The 19135-nt window shown below is 37.5% G+C and overlaps 1 protein-coding gene across 1 annotated transcript; it reads right to left on the bottom strand.

Moving 5' to 3' along the window:
- Positions 1-11532: 11532 nt before the first annotated feature.
- Positions 11533-16162, bottom strand: adrb2a (adrenoceptor beta 2, surface a). The gene is made up of 2 exons (XM_057350205.1): positions 15973-16162; positions 11533-15804 (listed from the first exon to the last, which is right to left on the bottom strand). Exon 2 carries the CDS (start codon positions 15799-15801, stop codon positions 14587-14589), a length of 1215 nt encoding a protein of 404 aa, XP_057206188.1. The 5' UTR covers positions 15802-15804; positions 15973-16162; the 3' UTR covers positions 11533-14586.
- Positions 16163-19135: the final 2973 nt, after the last annotated feature.

Below are 19135 nucleotides of genomic sequence, written 5' to 3' on the forward strand. Positions count from 1 at the left end.
GTGGGATGTGAAATTAATTTTAAAAAGAAATTCCAACAATAAAGTGAAAATTGAACAATTTAATTGAAAACATGTGATAGCAGCATTATATATAAAGTTAAATATTTGACAACGTTTAAATATTCCAATAAACTGTTTACTATTGAAAAGGCTGTAATATTTGTATAATCCAGCAGAGGGAAACATTGGCCGTAACGTCTGTCATTTTATTTGGCACTTGCCAGAAGGCAGAATGTTCGTTGTTAAAGTCTCTCATCCTTCATCTAGTGTAAACAGATTTTCCTGGGGCCCTGATTCCTAGATGTTCTTCATAAAAAGTAACGTCAGACATCTAATATGGTAAATTACTTGTTTACAACAAGTTTAGGCTATATGACTAAGGATGCTCAAACAGTCGTCTTGTAATTTGTATTCAATTATTTTTAATGACAAGTAAAAGGCAGTTAAGTTCCACGTACATTTAATTAATTAGCGTGTAAGTAAAAGTTTGTTGTTATGTTAAAAAGCTACAATGTATATGGCACCGTCTGTGGCACGTGCGTAACTGTCTTTACCTGTTGCGTTAGCATCTATGGCAGCATGGTTTTGTCTTGACTTTTCGTTCTCATGTGAGTAGGTTATTTCTGTCTTATGTTGTAAACTTTGCTTGATTTGTCAGCCCTAAATTGTAGTTCGGTTCCAATAGAAGGACTGGAACTGCTTTAGGAGGTATTTTTCTAGTTGCAAGCTTTTGTGAATTTACAGAGGAAATATCACAGTCGGACTAGTTTCATTTAAACTCATTCTATTTATTTCATCCTATAATGAGCACATATGACTCTGATTGGTACATAATCTGTTAACTCATAACGGTATATGTGTGCATATGCCTGTCTGTAAGTATTTGTAGTTGAACAAATAATATATTCAAAAGCAGGACTTTGCTAAAAGCTTTCTGACTTTTTAAAACAGTGCTTTTGATCCGGAGGCTTTAAATGATAATTCGCATTAGTCCCATAATGAATTTCTATTCTTTCTCCTACTGTAATGCAGCATGTGGTCTATCTTTCACACTGTCAGAACCATCAGTGAGTGCTTCATCTAAGATGGATTTTATTTAGAAAATGTACAAACAAACCCATAATGCAGGTCATTCACAAATATTGTAAATTATCAGCTCTCACTGTGTGCACTCTGAAAAGTGTCTTTCAGTAATTGTTTTGGTGGCAGGGAGTTAATACTGCCTTGTGCAAATTGCATGCAAAGTAAATTGCCTGGCTACCCACATGCCTGAGTAAAAGCGAGAATCGCAGCCTAGTTATGTGTGAGTGAAGGGCTAGCATAAACTCCTGCACAGGCATGAATGTGGCATAGCTACAGGTCTGTAGTCATATAAGTTTTGTGTTTAATCACAGCACTAATATCCTGTCCTAAAACTCAGGTAACATACTGTAAGTAACCCTGTTCCAGCTGTGTTTCAATAGTGTGAAGAGGGAAGTGAAACTTGGCAAGACATTCTGGACGGACAAACTAAAGACTCCATGGAGCAGTTTATGTTCAAGCAATAGTTTACCTTGTGTTAGCACAGAACCAGTGTGCAGGGTTATTCCTGCATAGAAAAATTGGAGGCGGCCGCCTCCGTCAAATGTCGTGCCGCCACAGTCTCTCACAAGAAATGCTGCGTGCATTTAACAGACTATCATTTGTAACTGCAGTTGCGACATTATGCCACAGTGGAGGCGCTGTTTCGTTATCAGCACACTGAGGCGCTAAAAAGAGTTCCAGAACAAGAGCCAGCCTGTGTTTCACGGCTGTTTGTTTTGCATCCAAGTACGTTTAATTTCTTGAAATTTATTAAATTAACATGATGTACATCATTGTAATGTCTTTAGCTGTGCAGTTGTGTCGTTGAATCAGCGTATACTGTTACACAGCGAGTTCGCCAGTATGAACGCACATTGCGTTCAGAACGACTCGCACACGAATGACTCATTTGAACCGATTCATTTAAACTATTGAACTTTTCAGTCACTAGCGAATATAAGAGATCCTTGAATCATTTAAAGTGAACCACAGAGAATGCAAGATGTGAATGAGCTTTGCACATTTAGAAAGACTGGTTAATTCATTTGGCTATTGTGGACTGAAAAGTTAGTTAAAATGATAAAAAAAGCTTTATTTGATTAAAAAAATTCTGTTTGGTCGAATAAAAGTAATGTTTTATATAACTTAATAATTGTCATTTTTATCTAATTTTATTAGAACTTTTAATATGTCAAACTCAAAGTCACTTTGGTTAAGCCACTTAAAGGTACGGTAGGCCTACGTGTGTGTGTGTACAAGATCAGGATGGCACCACCTCACAGCCTCATTTTGAGCCAGGAAAAACCCTGGTGTGAATGATCTAAAAACTTGCCATAAAGGAGACATAACCACCCACTTAAAAGTGTTTGTGATGCCCCTGTCACAAAAAATGTTGCCAGGGCCCAGGACTCCATAAACCACTGCCGGAAATACATTAAGCAGCACCTATAGCTGTGGGTCAGTAGTTTATTTTCACCAGAAGAACAAGCTTTTTGAGTCTTTCTAACAGAATGGAAGCTTTCATTGAATATGTATTTGAACATTTCATAAAACTGAAACAAATTTTTTGTGGGAATTAGCTTGTAAAATAGGTCACAGTCTGCTTTTAATGAACCTTTGTTGATAAGGAGGAAGAACTTATTGAATGGTTGTTGATTCCTGGGGGAAATCAGCATTGTTTCTTTGCTTGTAATGGCTGCCAAGACAATAATTACATCTTAATGGTGCCTCTTATTTTTAACTTTATTGAGCACATATAATAAGTACATAATCTTTGTATAGTACATTTCTGTCTTATCATCTGCGATTTCTGTTTTTGAAGCAAATACTGTGTGTGGAAGGTGATATGTCCGATCAAGCTCATTGAAAGGTGTTACGCAATGACGTACAGTGGCTGGTTAAGCTCAGGAAGGGCTGACATCTCTAATTTGGCAGTTATTCTCAGACATCCCTGCTGGCGTCACATTGGGATTTCCTATTGATAGTTTGCTGCAATCATGACATGTTATAGCTCAACTAAGACATTAGTTCAGTACTAATATACTGGTTTGAAGGTTTTAAATGTAACATTAAAGGCCAGGTTTCACAGACTAAATTCCAAGACTAAAATTAATGTTTAAACTCTCCTAACTGAAAATAGCTTGCACTGATATATCTTATAATATATCAGTTTCAATGTCTTTTCTCAAGGTGCGCACTAGTATTGTTTTTTCAAAGGCACATTTATAAAAGCTAAATGTCCTAACTTAACTAAGGTCTACTCCTGGTTAATTTAAAGGGACAGTTTAGCCAAAAATAAATATTTTACCATAGAACTTTTCTACATTCTTCAAAATATCTTCTTTTGTGTTCAACAGAACAATGTAATTTATAAAGCAATTTTTCCTACTTTTGGCCAAGAACTGTTTGGTTATAAGTGTTCAAAAATCTTTCTCGGTGTTCATCAGAACAACATTTTAAAGGGGTCATATGACGGGGCTAAAACGAATATTATCGTTTGTTTTAGATGTAATAAAATGTGTATACACGATTTAAGGTTCAAAAACGCTGTATTTTCCACATACTGTGCATGATTGTATCTCATCTTTGCCCCGCCTCTCTGAAACGCGGCGATTTTTTACAAAGCTTATCGCTCTGAAAAGCGAGGTGTGCTATGATTGGCCAGTTAACCAGTGCGTAGTGATTGGTCGAATACTGCAAGCGTGTGACGGAAATGTAACGCCTCTTACCATAATTGAAACATCAGGTTCCAAAGCAATTGTACTGACAGGTACATTTGGGGGGTCTTAGTCAAATCATACCACGAACTGACGTAGATTTGTGGGGGTGTGGTTACATGAGGTGTTTCAGGCAGGTTTGGGTGAGCATTCGCTTTTAGATAGAATGCATCTTTTGTTCCGACACTTTAATTTTTGCAATTGTACGTGTCCAATACATGGATGGGCAACTTATAACACATCAAAGACACAGAAAAACAACATTATGTAACATTGTAACAATTGTAACATTATTTTAGTTTAGTAAAAATTACTATCCTTGTGTATAAAGTAATACCAGTGTCATGGCAACAAAGTTTTTATATTGGACATAACTTCACATTATGCCCCAAATGCTATCTATTAACGTGGAACCTGGAATATCCCTTTAAAGGCGTTAAAAGAGTTCAGCGGCCCACCTGGAACTGTTTTAATCTTATGTCCAGGCAAATAAAAGCCCAAGATTGGCAAAAACACTTCATTAGCACACATTTTGCATTCTTACGTGATGCTGTAAATTATGAAAAGCATGTGTAAAATTTGCAGAGGTCTTACAATTTATTCTAAAATTGCTTTGTGTTCTGAATCAGTTAAAGTTGTTTTATGATAAAACGGCAAATGACTGAACCACATCCAGCCGAAGTAAAGAAAAAAATAAAAAAAGAATTTTTTTTTAAAAGTATCACATCCATGGTTCATTTTTTTCATTTGTAAAGAAACAGAGGTCTGTTGAAGTTTGTATCTTATTTACTTCTAATTGTTCAGGTGGAATTTTAGCAACTGACCATTGAAATTTTCTGAATATTCAAAGCCCTCCTTCTATTCTTTCCTCTCATTTTTGCATTGCATGCTATAAAATGGGTCAAAATTTTATTGCTGATCATATAAAATATATCAGTTATGGTAGAAATGTTCTGCCACCTTGCAGTACAAGACATTTATAAGAACTTTATTCCATCGTTTTCTAGATATTTTCCCTAAGTTGAAAACTGTCACGAATCGGGGATGAGAGACACGGATACACAGACAGAGGACCCAAGTGCAGACAGGGTAAGGGGTAAACTAGACTTTTAATAAATAACAAAACATACAAAACAAAGTCCCACGTGGGGGTAAAATAAACTGTAAACATGACATATAACAAGAACAAGGACTTACTACACTAAACTAGAAATAACATCTATTACATACTACAAAAGACTAGGCTACACTTAACAGGCCAAGAACTCACCCACACGAAACACAACAGAGTACAATGAACCGACACAAGACAGAGAACACAGGGGCATTAAATAAAGGGACAAATCAAAGGGGAACAGGTGTTGGGCATGAACTAATAAACAGTCAAAACGAGGGATACAAAAGGGCGGGAACACAGACAAGACACCGGAGAGTGGAAGGCCAACAAGGACAAAACGCCACTCTCCACATAAAACAAGAGGTTCTGTCATGGTTCTGCCACTAGGTCAAGAAAAGCAAGACAATGTGGGGCAGAACCATGACAGAAAACGTTTTGATTTATTCATCTCCATTCCAATGGACATCAAAGCACCACTTGCCTCATCTGTCTGCAATCTTGGTGTCTTATTTGACTCATCTCTATCTTTTGCCTCATATTTCCTCTGTCGTTAAAAACACTTAAAACTCCATCTTCGTAATATTGCACGTCTTCGATCTTTTATCACTCGAGCTGATGCTGAAATCTTAATTCATGCATTAATCACATCACGTCTAGATTATTGCAATGCTCTGTTTCTTGGTCTGCCTAAAAAACTCATAGCAAGGTTACAGTATGTTCAAAACTCAGCAGCAAGAGTTCTCACCTCCACCAGGCGTTCTGCTCACACATTACTCCTCTACTGCATGATCTTCACTGGCTACCTGTGGCATCACGTATTCACTTTAAGATATTACTGCTAACATTTAAGGCATTAAATGGTCTTGCGCCTCCATATCTGTCTGACCTACTCTACTCCTACTCTCCTGCCCGGTCCCTCAGATCAACTGAGCTTGGTCTTTTGTCCATTCGGCTGTCCACTTTAAGTGGTAGGTCATTTGCTGTTAATGCTCCTAAATTATGGGATTCGCTACCCCTTACACTTAGTAAGATATCATCTTTGCCTACCTTCAAGACTAAAAATGTATCTTTTCAATATGTATTTTGGATAATGTGGCTATATGTGGCCTTATGTGTCTGTATTGTGGATGTGCAAAGCGACCTTGAGCTATGGAAAGGCGCTATATAAATAAAACTTCTTCTTCACTTATGAGACCCGGAGCTGGAAACTGTCCTTATAGCATTAAACCTCCACATGCTCTAACAGAAATACAGATCAACACCTCCTGTCCACATCCACCACGTAATGTCTTTTTGAATAATTCCACAGACACTTGCATCTCTTTTTCTGTTACCATGTATGGCCTCTGTATACTCCTTTATGACAATGAATCCCTGGCATTTATTTAGTCTGCTTACACATTTCAAGCATTTCAGAGCTCTGCGGCTTGCAGCTGAGCAATAAACACAAAGGGGGATAACGGAGTGAGAGGGAATAACATATACCACTGGGATTTCGTGTCGGCTCTGATTTCTGTATGGGCAGACAGCCAAGCCAAGATGACTGTCATGAGATGACAATAGCAATCGTCTAAAAGTAATTTATGCTAATGAACAACACCAGTTCCGCCTAACAAAAGGTCTATGTTTCATCATTTCAGGACCATAAAGGGATAATTGCTCAGAAAAAAATGTCTTTAGATGCATTATTGTTTTGTAAATATTTGCATTTCTTTCTGGTCTTCACACATAAATATGTATGATTACATATACAGTATAGTATGAAAAAGACAAAGCATAAACATTGTAACAAAACCACCTAATATAGCCAACAAAAGGAAGAAAATTACACATAAGGATCTGTTAATGAAGGAAGAATTTTCAGATTGACGTAAACTGTTGCTTTAAATGTGGTCTCGATATAAATCCTCTATGACAAAGTGAAAACTAAAAGCTTCATCACAAAGTAACTGTCAATAATTTTGGTATCATGTGGGATCGTAACCTACTACCACTGAATAAAGTATTATGTTAAACGTCTGAGCAGAATGAGTCATCTGAATTAAATTTCTAATGAACGAAAAGCAGAAAAATAATTGCGTAATCATTTTAATATGCAATATGTTCACATGTCAGCATGAGGTGCAAACCAGGGTTGATTGAAATATCAATAACACAAAATTAATCAATCTTTAAAGCACTTTGAAAACCTTGAACAAGAGAGAAGAGACAAAGTGAATGTAAGTCATTCATTATTAAACCCCCAAATGGAGGCCTCATTGATTATCTATTTTGACAAACAAATCCTCGACTACAAATTTTGTATGTACTCCAGAGTCCAGATAAAGACGGAGCACTCTTGACTCTACCATTTCTCATATAATTATTTGATCTGTACGGGTGTTTTGTTTCCCAAAAGAAGCTAAAGCGATGACCTTTTTTAGTAGATTATCCAACAAAACTAGATTACGTTCAAAACCCAATGGTCTAGCATACACCAAATGGTCACAATGTAAATTCTAAACAGTCTGCAGTGTTTACCTATTTCCTTACAGTGTAAACAATACAATTTACCAATAAATCTCCAAGGCAGTTCACATTACACTACAACATTTTTCCTCTTGGACCAGTTATCCAACACTGGTCCTGAAGAACTTCCTGTTTTCAGTTTTTTAACATTACACAAACGTTTATACAAAATACATCCAACAGAACATTTATAACTGAATCAAAATGTTCAAAGAATATCTTTGATTTAATTATACAGCCGCAAAAAAAATGAAGAGACCGTTCCATATTTTTATTTAATCAGCATAGATATATTGTGGCCATTCCAGTCCAGTGTCTGTTGAATTTCAACAAAATCAAACCTCAGAAGTGACAAAGTCATCCAACAGCAATGTGAAAGACTGACCTCATGACAAGACACATGAAAACTGTGATAAAAACCACATATTATCACATAAAAAATTACTTAAATACATTAACAAATATTACTGTTGTATTGCTTAAACGTGAATATGAACTTGTTTTCTTTGCCGTATTTGAGGTCTGAAAAAATACAGAGCATCTTTTCTGTAAACAATATTTTATTTAAATTTTGGCAGAATTTTTTTGTGGTTCACAGAATCAAAGAAGCAGAAATGATTTTACCTGAACACTATAAATTCAGAAAAATTGAAAATAATTTTGAAATGGTCTCTTAATTTTTTCTGAGTATATGTAAACTTATAAATAAAAAATGAAGCCAGAAGTACTTCTGGATCTGCTGCAGTGGTCTATATCTGGAGTTTCGTGCCCTTCATCGTGTATTTGCTGATTCATTTTCTTAGTGTGTTCTTCCCACGTGATCCATTTCAGAAAGGTCCTTTATAAAATCCTATATTATTCATGTATCATTAAGATACTGTTTGTTTTGGGGAACTCTGGTCATTAACGCACGGAGTCAATTAAAAATGCATAGATGCACAGTGGGGGTGAGTCACGCCCGGTGGAAAGCAGTGTTAAAATCATACGGCAGACACTGTGTTCTGGAGGGAGAAAATGAGACACTGGATTACTCTAATGGCAAAATCATTAAGCACAAGAGGAGCCCTCAGCACTTACTTTGTGAAAATGGCTCCTGAAAGTGACTCCATAATCTCTCCTCTGAGTGCTTTTGTGGTGTCTCATTTCAGCACCCCTGTGGTCATTTGTGTGTGTGTGTGCATGTGGATAGTTGTTTTTGTATTGTACGAAACAATGTGGGACTGTATAAGAAAAACTTGCTTTTCTAAGGTGATAGCTCAGGTTCTGTGTCTGTGATGACAGCTGTCAAATTTCAAGGCTTATGTACAGTAATTTACTACAAGCTTATAGCAAAAAATGGCACATGTAGAAAACGTGGGAAAAGAACACGGTATGGGGTCATGTACTTCTTGTTTGATTAGTGTTTTTCAGATATTTTTCTTGGACTCTAACACTGAATAAAACCATGCTCTGCTGCCGTGCTGTTTTAACCCCAAGGGCAGGAGAATGATTTTTACTGGGGTGGCTTGTGGAGGTCCCTCAGAAATCAGCGCTGTTAGCAGACTATGCGGTGCCGTGGTGCCTTCTCCGCTCCCTGGAGATATAAAGACGAGCACTTGTGTCTCAATTAGTCCGCTTGACTTCTCTTCATTGTACCGTGGCCATTCACAACTTGATTATATTATTGAAGAAGCTACTTTGAGGCCAAGATGTGGAAGATGTGCAAGACATTATGTTCCAAATTGTATATTGAGAGGGAACCTTACGTGTGCCCGGCACAGGTAGTGATAAAGACTTTAGGGGGAGCCAATTGATGCATCAGTTTTATTTGTAGTGGAGGGCCAAGAACGATTTAATAACAGAGACATGCTTCTTAGCGGAGGCTCAAGTCTAATTGTAGTAGATTATCAGATCAGTTTGAAGAGCACTCATGAATAACAAAAACAGGCTATTGTTCAGTGGTTCTAAATCACATTTAATAACTAGAGCGTTCTTAAGATGGGTCAGGTCTCGTGTCTTTATAAAACCATGACAGAGATAAAATGGTTGAATTAGTGGAGAGAGGGTCAAAGGCATTGAGGTAACTTACAACTGTTTGTTTTTCAGACTACTGATGTTGAGTGAGTTGGGGCTGTTTTCATTTGGCCATCTGTTCTTTTCTTCTTTCATGGTTTAAAGTATAAAAAAACCTACATTATATTGTATTTATTCACTATGCAATACAGTAGGGAATAGGCATAACAAAGAGATATATGCTAATGCAAAAGGTAACGAAACAGAACTTAAGCCAAAACATATCATTTAGCTCAGTATGTTACATATTTGTCATATTTTAAACTTTTTCATAAACAACATAAACAAATGCTATGTGGCCCAAACTTCCAGTAGACATCCACAAATAAACTATAACTGTTGAGTAGTTTTTATTTAATTTAATATTATTAATATACAAAATTATAAGATAAATTAAATATAAAATTAATTATTAACCAATCACAGCCCGGAAGTTATCTTCGGAGCAGGCGCAAGCATCCGATGAAACCGTCTATAGACGCATGTTTAAATTTGTCTATATTCTGTGCATATTTATCTCAATCATCTTCATTTTTGGTGCACCTTTTCACCATTACTAATACTAATGGGGCCGACAGGGAAAAACCTTTCCATATTTTCCTCCTTGTCATTTTTTGTAGGTCCACTGTCTAATCTCCTTTCCATTTAAAATCCATGTATTTTTCCTACAGTATATGTCACAGCAGATGTATTAGGCATTCAATCAAGGGAACACTTATCGTTATAACATTGTGAATCATTAGCCTTTTAATGCATGTGCTATACAGTTCCACTCTCCACTCTTTCTATATAAAGAGTTTTTTGCAAGGCTTGGGCCAAGAACCTAGACATTTATATGGCTCTTAATTTACTGTATCCTAGCGGCACTTTGGTTCTGGTTATGAGATGAATGAGAATGAATTCTAATGGAATCTCATAGTAATAAGCCTTTGGTCGGAATGGAAACATTTTACAATATCACAGTCTATTCCAATCACATGCTGCAGGGGCTCTTTCCCAGACTGAAATAGAAATGACTCGGTTGCAGCAACGCATGCAAACGATAAAGTTCAATTCTTAAGGGGATGTTTGCTACGCAGCACAGATGGACACAAATCATACTCGTGATGAACGGATTGATTTACTTTTGCACGGTGAGGGCATTGCCTTCTGATGCCCTATGATGTACAAAGAAGAGGCCTCTTGGGAACTGAATCTTATATCGCTGTAGCAATGTTAAAACCTTGTTAAATGCTTTATACAAGTAGTGGGCCTATACACATTCATATGCACGGGTTGAAAAAAGCATTTTAAATGTGCTCTCTTAAGTAGCATGAAAAATGTTTTTGTTTCAAAGACATTTTGAGAATTAATTTGAGTGCTTTCATTCACACATCAAAAAAGATCCATCACTTTGAGGCATGAATTAAATACACAATTTATTACAGAATACAAATGACATGACACTTGTATTTTATAAATACCAATAAACAACAAATATAATTCCACATGTTCCAAGTTCAACAAAACAGTGATAAATCTTGTGCGACAGTAGCTTAAAGGGATCCAAGTAAACATCAAACTGGTACAGCGTTATATACACATGCCATAAATTAAAAGGTAACTTTTGGCCATTGAGCGTTAATGTGCCTTTGTGTATTCACAGAGTTTTTAAACAGGTTTAAAAATGTCATTAAAGCAATATTAAGATTTGTCATCACATCTGCATGTAACAGTGAGAGTCCACATTGTGTCTGTACTCTCAAATGCGTCATCTTGTCTCCTTCAAGGTGAATTTTTACAGCAAAACATGTTTTCCGAAGTGTTTACATGTGGCACTGAAGGTTTATCAGAACATAACCAGGCCTGCCCAAATTTGTTTCCTTTTGAGCTGTACAGACACAACTTCATTTTTTGATTTTGTTGGCTGATGTGATGCAACATCTCACAAAAGCAGATGTTTTCAATTGCAAATGCCATTTCAGAAATAATAATTATTACATTTAATTTGGGCCAGCGATTTTAACATGGCAGTCACCAAGAGGGGCTGCGGCACCCTTTTGTCAATTTTGGACATTTTTTAAGAATATACTCAACTTTTCAGGTGTAAAATTTCAACAACGTACTCAACTTTTCAGGTGTAAAATGTTCAGTGTAAAGAAATTGTGCACATTCAATGCTGGGACTAACATCAATATGATGTGTATATAGCCCATATGATGCTACTGATACTATACAGCATCATACATGTGTGGAGACCCGATTCAGAAGCCCCACAACATTCTTTGATTACTAAAATTAAGGTGCAATTCATGACTCTTAAAGGCATAGTTCACCCAAAAATGAAAATTCTGTCATCATTTATTCACCCTCATGTGGTTGTAAACCCGTGTATGACTCTTTCTTCTGTGGAACACAAAAGAAGATATTTTAAGAAATGTCTCAGTGGTTTTGTGTCCGTACAATAGAGCTCAATGGGGGCTGATGTTGTTTGTTTATGTTCTTAAAAATATCTTCGTGTTCTGCAAAAGAAAGAAAGTCATACAGGTTTGGAATGACATGAGGGTGAATAAATTATGAAGAATTAAAATTTTTGGTTGAACGGTCCCTTTAACATGCCAATTGACTGGAAAACATGTCTTACAGAAAGACATTGATATTTGTAAACTTGACAGAAGCATGTCCACAGACAATTACGAATTCATATAAACTACTAACAGTATGTTACAATGCTACAGTCATGTCAAAGTTTGCACAAATATTTCAATAAGGACGATTTAGCACAAGATGTTAAACACAGGTGATTACTGTGAGCTATACCTGCAGAGAAACACTTTACCAGAAGAGTGCACTGTTAACAAATCGATTCACACCAAGAACAATGACACACACACGTTTCTTAAGGAACAGTAATATAGTAATGCCTGTGGTCTTTGAAAGATTAGATGTATATTGATAGTGTGTTTGCAAAGCTATTTTTAAACTTACTTGGTGTAATGTTTCCATAAAGCAGAATTTTTGTTCTTATATCACAACATTGTAGCAGTGGAAGTAAACAGGTAGAAATGTCTGCAACCTTCAAAGCATTTTGCTCGGCACACACAAAACATGCTCAAGCAAACAAGAACACAAAGCCACAAGATGTCACAGTTTCAACGGCGTAAGCAAGCAGCACAGTAACAAAGAACCACTTGCCCTAAAATGAATAGTTCACAAACACTGACAAGTATTGAAACTATTCACCACTCTTCCAGGATTTGATGTGCATGGAACATTGGATTAAACGCCTATAGGTCAGAAATCTGAGTCAGGGGGGAACGGACAGATTTCTGTGTGCTTTGAACTGCATGCATTAGCTGGACCTATTATTGCTTGCAGACAGGAAACTTAATACTTCCTAATTTATTTATCTTGCTAGATAACGTTTTTGGGAGGGAGTCATGTAATGTCCTTTGATAAACACCAAATCTGAAGTATTTATATGGTGGCTTGATGGACTAAAAATGTTAAGAACATTCCCAGGGTGAATAGCAAAGATCTGGCAGCGAGACCCAAAACGACAGGCAGATCAAAACAGGCCACCGGAGAAGTTCTGTTATCGTACATGCATATAACCAAGAGATTTGTGTTTATATTGTACGCTGTTAAAATACTGCAGAAAGAAATGAAGTGGTGATGTATAGCGACTTCCATCTAAGGACGCTCAGCTTTAGCAGTCACAAGACTGTAAGACAAAACCATACACCCGCAGTTTCCTGAAACAAGCTGTTGTGACCATGCACAATTTCTTCCTCTTTTGCTGTGGCAAGAGGTGCTTCCACTTTGGGTTGTCAGGTGTGTCATTTTCTAGAGTGTATGATAAAGTATGTATCTTTTATATTCAAACAGAATTAAAAGAGCTGTGGTAAAAAAAATAGATTGGTGTCATTTTGGTTTTATTGCATTGCAGAATGTATCAATTGAAATGACTGTGACAAGGAGAGCGGGACGAGTGCCGTGAGTGATAATGCGCGACAGCTGCGCGTTGCCTGGTTCTCTCTCGTCCTTCACTGCTGTCGCTCCTTCTTTTTTGCTTCCGTAGCTCCTCCCTGAGAGATGCGAGACCGGTGCAACGCACAGCTGACGCTCATTGTCACTCGCGTCACCTCCCTTGCACCGTGGACTTGCGCCATTCCCTCACGGCCCTCGTCCCACTCTCCTTGTCACAATGACCTTTCAAAGAGTAAAACTGGCTCTTTGTGAGTGCTATATCTCAGAAGTATAAAAAGATGCTTTGTTTAATGAAAGTGGTGTTAAAACAGATCATGAGAATGATCTCAGACTAAGAAATTGTACTTCAGTTCAAATGATGTTTGGAGGAATGATTGCCAAGTGGCATAAACCCGTGGGGTGGAAAGTGCTAAATGCCTGCATTAAAAATGTATTATGTATTTTTTCTTGTAGAGAAGTAGTTTTGTTGAACATTTTTATCTGTGAACATGTTTGCTTAACAAAAACAGAATTGGTAACCATTTTTATTCATTCATTAAGCTTAATTTAATCAAATATTTATTTTTTGCTGCTGTTTGATTTCTGCTTTCAGTTTTTTTTTGTAAACTACCCTTAAAGGGACAGTTCACCCAAAAATTAAAAATTTTGTGATCATTTGTTCCAAATCTGTATCTTGTAACCAAAACAGTTCTTGGACCCCATTGACTACCATAGTAGGAAAATAACAATGTTAGTCAAAAGTGCCCCAGAACGGCTTTCCTACATTCTTCAAAATATATTCTTTTGTGTTAAACAGAACAAAGAAATAAAGCAGTTTTTCCAACTGTGGTAATCAATGGTGGGCCAAGAATTGTTTGGTTACGAGCATTCTTCCAAATATCTTTCTCTTTGTTCAGCAGACCAAAGATATTTATACAGATTTGGAACAACTTGAGGGTGAGTAAATGATTTTTGGGTGAACTGTCCCTTTAAGTTCATGGTAAAATGATACGACAGAGCAAGTGAAATAGAAAACAATACATTATGAGGTAGATGAGAAAAATATCCCTTTTTTACACAAACTCTTCTAACATGCTCCCTTATTTGTAACCTGTCTTTAAGCGACATTATGAGGAGTCACAGTGGAATGTGTCAGGACTTGCCATGTGAATTACAAGACGCTTAGTTTTTACTGCAGTTCCCATTCGAGTCTGTTCTGTCTACAGCCAACTCTTTCTCTAAGTTCCCCTCCGCTGGCTCACTGTCCTCTGAACTGCCTTTGCTCCGTCCTCTGTGGTCACTTTGCCAGCTATGCCCACTGTATTTATATCCATTGACCGGCCTTGCGTTAGGGTAGCGTGACCTATTGAGATACAGGATCTCCTTAAAAGCATACCTGAACTCTGGGCTCCTACAGTAGATGAGTGGATTGAAGGCTGAGTTAGCATAGCCTATCCAGTTTAAAATTTTCAACGTCAAATCGATGTTGCCCATCTTATGGGATGCCACGTTTAGTACAAAGAATGGCAGCCAACACAGTGTAAAGACACCCATGATGATGCCCAGGGTCTTCAAAGCCTTATGTTCCTTCAGGCAGAACTTGGGCTTCTTGACGGTCCTCACTTCACAGTGGCCGCCCATGGCACCTTCGTCACTTGACAGATTTTTGCCATTAACATTTTGAGCATGGAATCTGCCTTCAGTTTTGTTGATCTTCTTCAGCTGCTTTCTCGCCTCCTGAAAGACGCGGCTGTAGACGAAAACCATGATGACCAGCGGGATGTAGAAGGAGATGATGGATGAGGTGATGGCATAAGTGGGATTGACGTCAAATTCGCAGCATGAGGTGTTATTAATGCGATTTTTTGCTTCCCCTTCGACAGAATTCCCCAACTTCGTGTAAATCGGCAGGAAGGAAGTCAGCCCAGCGATGACCCACACTAGGAGCACCACCACACGAGCCCTGCATTTCGTCAGCATGGACTGGTAGCGGAAGGGTGAAGTGATAGCGAGGTAGCGATCCAGAGCAATGACACATAGTGTCTCAATGCTGGCGGTGACACATAAAACATCTGTGGCTGTCCAGAAATCGCACCAAAACCTGCCAAAGTACCACTGGTTTTGAATAATGTAAATAGCACCAAAGGGCACCACTATTAATCCCATGACCAGGTCAGCGCACGCCAGTGACGTAATAAAGCAGTTAGTGACATTCTGAAGCCGTTGGAAGCGGGCGATGGCTGTAATCACCAACACGTTGCCAAAGACAATAGTCAGGACCAGTAGAGACATGACAGTGCCCAGCACCACCCGTTCTTCGTTGCTGGTGAAGTCTGATGCTGAGTGGTTTGAACCATATGAGATGTTTGCACATGCAAGAGACGTTTTGCTTCCCATTATCTGACAGAGTTAAGAGAAAACATGAACAGAGCATAATATTTGTTTACTGATACTGCCTATAGGCTAACGAAAGTAATTCAACAAGTGTTAGTGTGCACAAGCAATTTAAGTTTTTGAATAATTACTATTATTAAAAAAACATTACATTTTGTCAATTTTTGTACAAACCTTCAAAGTCTTCCACCTCCACTTCTCCCATGCAAAGTTTTGTATGTTCTTTAAATGTCTATCGGGCTGCTCTGAACAAGTAGATTCCCCTTCATTGTGTCTTTTAGTGCTTTCTCGCTCTCTCTTTTTCTTTTGCTTCCTCTATGTCACTACGGCACCTCTCACACACATCGCTGTTACTCTGCTGAGCTGTTTTACGTTGAATGTGGCTCCCAGGCTATTTGTCAGAGCCCTTATAACATTCTGAGATGACATCACAACTGACTCCCAACCAATGAGCTGCCTGGCCAGGAGAGTAAGGTTAAAGCTGCGCTGTATTTATGCTGACTGCCATACAGGACTAACAACACAGACATAAACAGTGAGACTCTTTCTTTTTGTTTTTCTTTTTTGTTTATGTTCATATTTGTTTATTAATTAAGCTCATAAATCAAACTTAAAAGTATGCAATGAATTGGTGCATTGCAAGTCCAATCACTTGCAGTATTTTAACTTTACTTTGTGAATTTGGCAAACCCTTACACAATGTCTAGGTAATGTTGGTATTAGTTGTATTGACTTTGCTTCTTGAGAGTCAGACCTGTGGCCGGCTCTTAAATGCTTTAATAAGTAAAAGATGTGGATGTGAGCAGAATCATCTGTTTGTTGTCCTAACATCACTGAAATCCTTTAGACGTCAAAATGTATTCAAACAGGTCCTCCAGAAGCCAGGGACTTATGCCAGAATTATTAAACACTAGTGAGGAATCAATCCATATTATCTCTCTGATGGCCATGAAATGCTTAGAGCGGTGCTACAATGTGGGGATTAGAGGGCGATGGTCATCCATTGTTTTTTGAACGGGTGGAGATAAGGTAAAATGTGGTTGTGATGTGTCTGCAGACATAATACTGTAGCAAAGGTCAGTAAAGACATTAGGTCAGAGGAGAATTGAACTTGTGGGCTTCTTCTGAACATCACTTTGGATGAGTGGGAGGAAAATAAGATGATGGGTTAAAGTGGGATTGTGACACATGAATAGGGCTCCTGCATGTGGTTTATGATGAGGAGCATTAGTAGCACAAGTAGGTTTTGCCACCTGTGAGTGCCTGGAGAATCAGTCAGACGACACTTAAAATTATGAGTTTAAATCACTTCAAACAACAATTGAAACAGATTTTAAACTGTACTAAATGTAGTAAAGGCAAGTGAAATGACATGTCAAACTGCCGTAACAGCAAAATCACCAGTGTTAAAAAAGGTCAAATTAACTCTCACAGTGTATATACTGTATAATCCACACTTTGAAAGTGTGTAACACTCACAATATACACTGTGAGTGTTAATTTGACTTTTTTAACACTGGCGATTTTACTGTGATCTTTCAGTAAACTATAGCTAGCATTAGCAAAAGTTTGCATGCTAAATGTGCTTTGCAGTGTTTTGAAAACGCCGACATAATCTTTTAATAAATATAACAAAACACTAAACACAAGTTTTCCTTTTGTCATCTTGCACAGAAACTAGCTACTCTCACCATTCAGTCCAATGCAAAGCATGCTGGGAGTTAGAACTCCCCTGCCTAGTTTCTCAATGAAAATTATTTATGTAGTGAAAACACAGTGGGGTTACATACATTTTTGGTTTACAAATATAAGTGTATTGTACACAATCAAATTAAGATGTTACAAAATGTTCAAAAACATGAATGAGTAAATAAATTCACAAATAATTTAACCTCACATGGTTGGGAATAGCCAAAATCCAGATTTATTGCCTTAAGCAACTGGACACTGAGTAGATAATCAGGGCTTGACTGTGGTTTTATAAGGCCCCTGAGCAAATCTTTGGAGACTCCCTTAAATACACATACACACTTTAAGAGACAGTAGGGATTTCACCAAAGGTAAAAAAAAGAAACGCAGTTTTGGTAGGATAACTTTGACAGTTTAAAGGGATAGTTCACCCCAAAATAAATTATTCTTATTATTTACTCATCCTTTTGTCATTTCAAACCTGTATGCTGTTCTTTTTTCTGCAGAACAAAAAAAAGATATTTTGAAAAATGTTGGTATACAGTTAGTATGCATATTAAATACAGTATGTGGCCACAGGGACAGACATGTGTCAAACACATGTAACCATTATCTTTGTCTGCAAGATAACCAATATTGTAATTCTGTTGTTGTTAAGTCTTGTTAGAAAAGCGTGGACATTTAAATTAAAGAAACAACCAGGAACTCTGTCAAGAGAAGTAGATCTATCTTGCCTGTCCATATCAAACAGACTGTTTTACATGTCAAATTATGTGGCCACAGAGACAGACATGGGTCTGAACACACACATATTTACAATCCCCAAAATGTGTATATCCTGTTTTGGACAGTTTCGCTTGTGTTTCGATTGTGGAAATGGTTTTAACACTTTTAATGCACTGATTTGGAGAATGATAAATAAAAACACAAGAAATATGTAAGATAAATAGGAAAAATTAACATAGGGATTTCTGGGGAGTAAACTTACACAACCTCAGTTCACTTATCTGCATGTGGATAGGTTCATATAAATCTACTGTTTACTTTCTTTTTATCTTCAAAACGTAAAAAAATTCCAACACCCCCGCCTTTTGGAAATCCAAAGCATGCTGCCAAAGTTATAAAGGGCACTGCTGAAAAAAAGAGTAATGCTAGAATATGCTCTGGAGACATGGCCATCCGTGAATACTGATGTGGATGCTTTGGTTTTCAAATTGTGTGTAATTGGCACTGTAGCTTGGTTCATATTGGCTCAACATCACAGGCACTGTGTCTCACTGTAGGCGTGTGTATCTCTGCCTTGGTCCTCTGACTGTGGGAGCTGAACTCCTCCGAGAAATGAGGGGGCATGTGGATGTGTCTTATGGGAGGGAGGTTGTTTGTAAAACCTGAATTACCACTGCAACTATCATCTGCCTCATGGGTTAGACACTTACAGGTGTGGAGACTCTCTTGTGCTTTTAAATGTATAAATAAATAAAATTTATGATGACAGGTGACATCATTTGCCACAGCTTTCAGATGTGGTCCATCCAATCACACATTTTGTTTCTTTTTATTTGGTCAGTTCAATAACCAAGCTTTCTGGTTTTAGACTGTTGTATATTTATTGCTCACTTCTGTGAAGAATTCGCAGTTATGCAGTGCA

Source organism: Triplophysa rosa, linkage group LG13 (genome assembly GCF_024868665.1).
Source record: "Triplophysa rosa linkage group LG13, Trosa_1v2, whole genome shotgun sequence".
Lineage (NCBI taxonomy): Eukaryota > Metazoa > Chordata > Actinopteri > Cypriniformes > Nemacheilidae > Triplophysa > Triplophysa rosa.

Bases quoted from the DNA above. Each gene is read 5' to 3' on its own strand.
- adrb2a (XM_057350205.1), bottom strand. From the start codon at position 15,801: ATGGGAAGCAAAACGTCTCTTGCATGTGCAAACATCTCATATGGTTCA.